This window comes from Acanthisitta chloris, unplaced genomic scaffold (assembly GCF_000695815.1).
Source record: "Acanthisitta chloris isolate BGI_N310 unplaced genomic scaffold, ASM69581v1 scaffold23971, whole genome shotgun sequence".
NCBI lineage: Eukaryota > Metazoa > Chordata > Aves > Passeriformes > Acanthisittidae > Acanthisitta > Acanthisitta chloris.
This window is the reverse complement of record NW_008656837.1, coordinates 1-7562: the sequence shown is the minus strand read 5'-3', so window position 1 is coordinate 7562 and position 7562 is coordinate 1. Positions and strand designations below refer to the sequence as shown.

At 40.4% G+C, this 7562-nt stretch overlaps 1 protein-coding gene across 1 annotated transcript; it reads right to left on the bottom strand.

Annotated features, from left to right (window-relative positions):
* Positions 1-247: 247 nt before the first annotated feature.
* On the bottom strand, positions 248-7556 carry LOC103811520 (histone-binding protein RBBP7). The gene is made up of 11 exons (XM_009084499.1): positions 7440-7556; positions 5412-5554; positions 4790-4963; positions 4358-4473; positions 3643-3803; positions 3099-3225; positions 2932-3009; positions 2274-2350; positions 1763-1820; positions 1187-1297; positions 248-398 (listed from the first exon to the last, which is right to left on the bottom strand). The coding sequence occupies exons 1-11, from the start codon at positions 7496-7498 to the stop codon at positions 330-332; spliced, it is 1173 nt and encodes a 390-aa protein (XP_009082747.1). The 5' UTR covers positions 7499-7556; the 3' UTR covers positions 248-329.
* Positions 7557-7562: the final 6 nt, after the last annotated feature.

Here is a 7562-nt window from a genome sequence, read left to right as displayed (position 1 = left end):
TTGGTTTAAAAATATAGACAGAGGTATTAAGTCATTCTTACTTTCTCTAAAGCTAAATGCCGTGCTGTACACAACAAATAAAAGTGCCCAAATAACCAAGGGTACCCCATGACAACTTGACTACATACAAGTGTTTTGTACCTGATTAAGAATATTCTTGTTTTTATGTTCTGCTTCTGCCCAGTGCTTGTTTGGGGTTATTTTTCGGTGTTTTGGGTTTTGTTGAGGTTGGGTTTTTTTGTTGAGGCTTTTTTAGGGGCTTTGTTTTATGTGTACAGTAGTCGAATTACATTACTATGTCATTCCCAGTAGTTCCTTAAGGAAGAAGGTTATGTTCCTTGACCCTCCAGTTCAGCTGCTGCTATATCTGGTTCTTCATCACTGTAAATGTTTTCTGCCTGAAGACATAAAACATTACATTACACGTGGTAGACACAATAGTTTCCAAGCAATCTACACTTCCTACAGAAAAACACTGATAACACCAAGGTGGCACAGCCATCACCTCCTCCTCGAAGGGACCTTCTCCCTGCCTTTTCTTCAAGGGCAGATGAATTTAGGAATGTGTACACAGTGGCTACATTTTGGCAGTTGCCTTCTTGAATTGTTTTATCTCAACTGCATGAACATTAGGCATTTAACCACCAGCCTTACTATGAACATTTCATTTGGAATTCTTTTGACCTCAGTCTGGACACACAAAACAAGAACAGGTATAAAAAACCCCCGAAGTCTGACCTGTGACACACATTTAAGTCCATTACAATTTTTTAACTTGATTCCCAAATGACTTTATTCCACATTTACAAGGCAACTGATCAAATTCCTATAATGTGAAGTAATATGAAGTAACTGGAGAGCTAAAAGGCATCTTGCCTCTCAGCCAACACGCAGGGGAGGAGGGAAAAGAGTATGTCTTGGCTAATGTTAGATATAAGTTTGTAACTGCCACATTCATTATTAACTAGTACCTAAGACTTGGAATCAAGAATTAACTAGCAGTTGCATTTATTCAGGTTGTTTTAGTCTTAGTTTTCTTTTGAAAGTCCTACTCTCTAACCAAACAGTATAAGAAGCACAGACTACTTTCAGTCCTTGAAGGCAGAAGCTGCCCTAAGAACAGGCCTTTTTGGTTTCATTCATTCAACAAGCTTCAGAGCAACTCAAGAGCTGTTGTGACACTCACCATTTGCCATATTTGCATTATGTTGTCCTCTGATACAGAACAGATTACCCATGGCTCATTAGGATTCCAACTGAAGTCTGAAATTTTGGCAGTGTGTCCTCCATGAATAAACTGTTAAAAAACCCCACAAGCTTCAGTAAGCCATTTCATCTCTAGAGAAATCTGTTAACACCCAAGATTCTGAAGCTAAATTCACCATGCTGATGCCCACACAAAGAAAAAAAACTTGCTACTAGAGATTCACAACACAGACATAAGGAAGGTGTGTGTGAAACCACTCCCCACTCATTGCTTATGGACACAGATACAGGTGCTGAGACAGCATCTAAAACAACACTTCCTATTATTATATGAACAACTGACATCCTCAAAATGGTGCTACTTCACACAGGGTTGGGCTGTGAAATCTATCCACATTTCACACTGATTACCTCTAAGAGCACTTAGAAATGGGGAAACCTTCAGAACTGAATAGAGAAGCCTACAGCAAGTTAGAGGAATGGATTGAAAACCAGGTACAGTGAAAAGGCATCACACTGCTCATGTCAGCACACTGAAACCTGAACAGAAGCCTACCAGCAGCTCAGGAGGCCCATCTTCTGCGTCCTCTGCTGACTGCTCTTCTCCAATTTTACTGTAAGAAAGTAGTGCATACTTTTTTATTAATAATGAAAATTGCATCCTCTGTCAGTTTAACTGAACAGTTCCTGGTCTTTGTTTCCAGTGTTTGCTTTTGCTAGTGGTTTGATCATCGTCAAATAACTATAAGCCTCAGGTATAAAACATCAACTGTTTGGCACTACTGAAATGGAATCTAACTTAGGAAGTACATGGAGGCAGAAATCACTTATTACTGAGGACAACAGAAAACAATTCTATTAGTAAGAAATCCTGATGGAGAAGTAACATTAGATGTACTGTGCTGTTTCTATTTATACCTGAAAGGCCAGGTCTGAGTTAAGCAGGCAAGGAAGGCTAGAGAACAGCACAAATCATCCAAAATTGTGCCAAATAAAGCAGGTCTGCAGCCTGGGGGTTTTTTTAACCATCTGCTCATATATACTAAGAGAAAGAAATTGCTCTTCACCTTAGATCCCACACATTAAGCCGACGATCAGTACCACTTGAAGCAAGAATTGTTTCATTATGAGGAGACCAGTGAACCTATTGAAAAGAAACAACTTAAGTGGAGCAGTTACTGATTTCTAAAGCATATCCTGAATAACCAGCACTGTGGCCACTAATTTTCACAACTATACTCAGTAAATCAGTTTTTTCCAGCACAAAGGCTATCCTGTAGCACAGAGTGCTTTAAAGTCTTAAAATTTCTCAAACTGAACAGACATTATTTCACCGTTACAGATTTACCATGAAAATTTATAAAATTTGTCTGAAAGTCACTGTTACTTGCACACCTAAGTAAACAGGCAGAGTTCACAAAATTAGATGTGAACCCAACTCCTCCCTATAGCACATCATTTTGGAGACACCTTCTACCTGTACTGAAGGTAACTGTGAACAACCAGTATCTTTTCTGCAGTAAGTTGTTGACTAGTTGCTTCAGAGTCATGTGGGGAAAGGCAGAGAAAAACTATGTGGTACTATCTGTATTTGTTAAACACTGAATAGTGAATTTTGGTTCAACAGATTTATTTGTGTTACAAGAACATAAACCTACGTGTTCTTGTCAAAAGTTGGTACTTTTCTCAGGTTTTTCCTACAGGTTGTAAGAAAAGTTTACCCACCTGAAAAATCTCATCTTTATGAGACTCAAAAGAATGGAGTTTCAGCTTTAAGTTCCGAAGATCCCACAGAGCCACTGTCTGGGAGACAGAAGTAACAAGAAATGGTTTTCACTATAATGTCTTTCATCTAAAATACTTAGGAATTTAAAGTACACACGAGTAAACACCTTGTCAGCAGAACCAGTTGCCAGAATGAACTCGCTGTAGGGATTGAAGGACAGACAGTTGACCTCAGCTGTATGAGCATCTACCGAATGACTTGGCTTGGATGTGTCATCAGATCTTGTATCCCAACTGTTGCAATGAAGGGTTTGGGGGAAGGTCAGGGAAGAGAGAGGGAGAATAAAAAACCATAAGTTTCTACAGGAGGTTCTTTTTCACTACACCATAGTATAAGATCCTACATTATTATTCAACCCGACTCTGAAGCTAGTTGTCATTCTACAACCTTCAGTATTTTGTGTCTGTTGTGCACGAGTAGTTTGCACCAGGAAGCTGACATACATATTAGTTACAGCTGCTTTTCAAAGGATGTGAACACATTACATGGCATGCAGACTTCTGTGATTCTGCACCATTACTGTTGCGGACTGCCTAGAAGAGCTACACGAAATCATTGCAAAATTCAGGTGGTTTTTAATCCAAACGCTCTGTACTGGTCCACTGGCAGCACAGCAGGCACTACCCAGAAACCTCCTAACCCCAACTTACATCATAAGCTTCTGATCATCTGCCACAGATCCAAACAGGGATTCATGGAGCAGATGCCAAGCCACATCTTCTACCACCGCAGAGTGCCCAGTGAAGATTGCCTTAGCATCCACAATTTTGCCTTCCTTTGGTCCAGCACTTATATCCCACAAACACACCGTCTGCAAATAAGTCACATTCTATTTCTGACTGCATCATCTTTCAAATGAATAAATACTCACTCTACATATATACATAGATGACATTCCCAAACCAGTTTTGTTTTTTAAAAGGAACACTTACTATGCTGTGAGAAGAGAGCTAAATTATCAATCAGTTTTCTAGAAGTTTGGGGCCCAAGGATTATTTATAAGGTTACAAAAGCAATTTACACTTTTAATATCCACAAAGAATTTTATAAGCTATTAGTTCTATTGATCTTTGAGAGTCTTACTAATTTATGGTCTTGACCTAAGCCAGTTTGAAGGGTTTCTTCCAGTAGATAACTAGCAAAATACTCTGTTCTTATTTCATCAAGAACCTTAAAAAGAACTGGTGGGTGATTACAGCCTAAAGCCACTGACAGCCTTTAGAAATGTAATTACAATGAGAGAACTTCCCCGCGTAACAATACACAGCTGCACTAAGCCAGACTTCCTCTGATTATGTATTACATCATAAATTAGAAGGAGTTGGGTGGGTTTTTTAAAATAGTGGAAAAGATGTGGTTTTTCACATGATCATCTGATGCACTGAGAAGATGTCCACTCCAATTTGAATTCCATGATAAGCCATAGCCTTCCTTCTGGTGCCCTCTTAATCTAAGGTCAGGATTGCACTCTCCACTTGGGTCTGAAAGAGAGGAAATTCCTTCTGCTTAGCATTACCTTGCACATCAATCCATAAAAGGCCATCATTATCACTCAAGAATTTTGTTTCTGTTGCAATAATTACTTGTTACTTATATTTGATACATGAACCTATTTGAGAGAATGCTGCTCCTATCAAGACTCTATTATGATATTGAGCATAACCAGGCAGTTCAAGTCACTGAAGACATGGGTCTCCTCATTGGGATTCCAGGGCCCATCAACTCTCTTCCCAGTTACAGTCAAACACAAGTTTATGACATGAGGCATTTTGCTTAACTTCGTGCAGTCTGACCCACCTGGTTTTGCAGGATGTTTAGTGTAGTCAAACACCAGCACATCAGCAGAAGGTGTTTTTGTGGCAATAACACAGGGATTCTGCGGCATGTAACGAGCTCGGTTCACTTCACCTTCGTGGTTAATCTTAATCTCTGTTTCAATTTTGCCAGTCACAGAGCCAAAGCCACCAAACTCTACATTTGTCACAACAAAAGGTCAGTTTGTCACATCAGTTATATTCCAATGGTGAAACAGCATTTCACAGCATCTTCCATGCTCCAAGAAACAGCAGTAAACATCTTACCAAACATGAAAAAGCCTATGAGAGACTTACACCATGTGACACAACAGCACCAACACTTCTGGTATTTTGAATCCTTTCACAGAGCTTTAGTCTCTATTTGAGGTAGATGTGTATCAGTTTTCACTGCAACTGATAGAGCTGGTAGAAATGCTAGTAAAGGTTGTGTATCATGTTACCCAAATTCTTCTGAAACAAGAAGCTACCTCTGTTTAGTCACAATTAATGATCTAGAATGAGTGTGAACTGATAAGTATATGTCTGCTTTAGTATTTAAAAGCTAAGGTTAGAACATTTAGCAATGCTACTGCAAGAACAGACTAAGAATGCCGCATGCTCACCTCCTTTCTCACTGTCATACTTGGAGGCATCAAACTGATCATCGTTGGGAATCTGGACTCTGGCAACCACCAGGTGGTTCTGTTCATCAGACGTGTGTGTTCCCAAAACCAGCCAGTGCAGAGCATAATCCTTCCCTTCTGGCCTGTTTAGAATAATAAATACATGGAATAAAATTATGTGCTCAGTTCCAGACATTTCACAGATAGCATCAATAACCCTCAAGATCTAAACCTCTTCAGGGAGCTAGAAAAGAGACATTCACATGAGAGATCGTCCCTCGGTCGCAAAGACTTGTGCAATAAAGTGAACGAGACTCTGCCATGAGCCAAAGACACAACCAGCAAGGCTAGAGCAACAATACAAGTCAGTAGACATTGCCACTGTGGCTTGAAAGGGACAACCACAGTGTGCACAGCAGTTAGAGATGACACCAATACCTACTTCCATCTAATTCCCCTAGCCGCCTCGTGGTATTGATCTAGAAAACAATCAGATCCATAAAACACAAATATTGAGGAGAAAAGAGGCAACCTAATTTAGTTACTTCTCTTAGAGGCCTTTACCAGTTATTTTATTGCAGAAGCTCATTTATAAATACTGTACAGATCCCAGCTATCCAGAATCAAATTTCTCTCCTGGCAGTTAAATGCAGCAGTTAGTTCAAAGCCTAGATGGACAGTGCCACTTATCTCTGAAAGAAAAAACATGAGCAGTCAAAACCAAGCAAATTCTGCTTTCTTGAAAGCAACCAAACAATTGCTGAATCCAAGCAATAAGGAATTATTTGGGCAATCATAAACCACCACAGGTATTACTACATCACTTTGGGGAAAACCCACAAAACAAAACAAGAAACACACAATGCACATGCACTTACTTGCATCAGGAATAGGTGTCCCATCATGTCAGGTGCCATACAAAGACAGTCCTGGCCTTAAATGGCTTACATATTTTGACACTGGATAATTGGAAATACCAGGTTTTTAACTGAATATTAAGTCAATCTGCAAAATACGAGGCAAGCAGAAGTGTTCCTCATAAGGGCTCCACACCCTCAAATCCCCACTTCACTTTCTCCATGCCATGGACTCGTTAGCTCACATCTCAACATCATCCCCAAACATTCTGGTATGCCAAAGTGGATCATCTAACCACCAAGTAAAGCATCACATGTAAGATGGAATTTCATACAAAGAAAAAAAAAAAAAAGAGACCATCCTCTGATAGTTGCATGAAGTTTACACATAAGATGTTTTCAAATCTAGCTGTGTCTAGTTTACACAAGGGACTCAGTCCTTGACCACTACCTCCATGGAGCCCTGAGGGGTCACTGCAACAATTTCAGTTCTCTAGTAGCTGGAACATGAACAGAATCTACCTTCATCTTCATGATACTTTCAGAAATTAACCAGTGAACCCACTATTTTCAAGGGAAAGTGGAAGAATGGCAAAATACATAAAGTTAACAATGAGCCAGGGACAAAATCAGGGTCTGAAGAAGCAGTCTTAGAATAATAACCTCTTAAATAAGTCCAGACTCAAACAAAAGCAAAACCATCAGCGACAGATACTGTAGCTTGGATGCAACAGTAATCTGTAGTGCACACAAGGAAAAAGTCTTTGAGAACAAGCTAATTTAGTAGATAGATTCCTCTGTTCAGAACTAACTATAGATGAGCACTGGATCTTTTATTAAGCAATAAACTGAGAAAGATTTCTCTATTCACACCTTACGGTACCTTCCACTAGGCTAAGCTGTAGCTCTGCCAAGCGTCAGGTTATGACTTTATTCCTAAAAGCTTCTAGGTACCCAAAGGGTTTTTAAAGTTGTAAACAAAATAAAATGTTTACAAGCTCCCAGAGAGGAGTCTTAACAGAGATTCTTCTTCTACGGGCGATTTTTATGCTGTAGTTGCTCAGCAGACACGGCGGACGGGGAAGGAGCAGTGGAACAGGCTGCGGGGCAGGAGCTGAGGGAAGCAGCTGTGCTCCCTGGCACCTTCCAGGCCCCCCCTCCCTCCTCTCACCTGCTCACGCCAGGCAGCCACTGCACCGTGAGGCTGGGCCACTCCAGGCCGTGTGTCATCACCAGGTCGTACAGGAACGGCGTGTTCTTCCTCCAGATCCTGTGCTCCTCGCCGATGACGCGC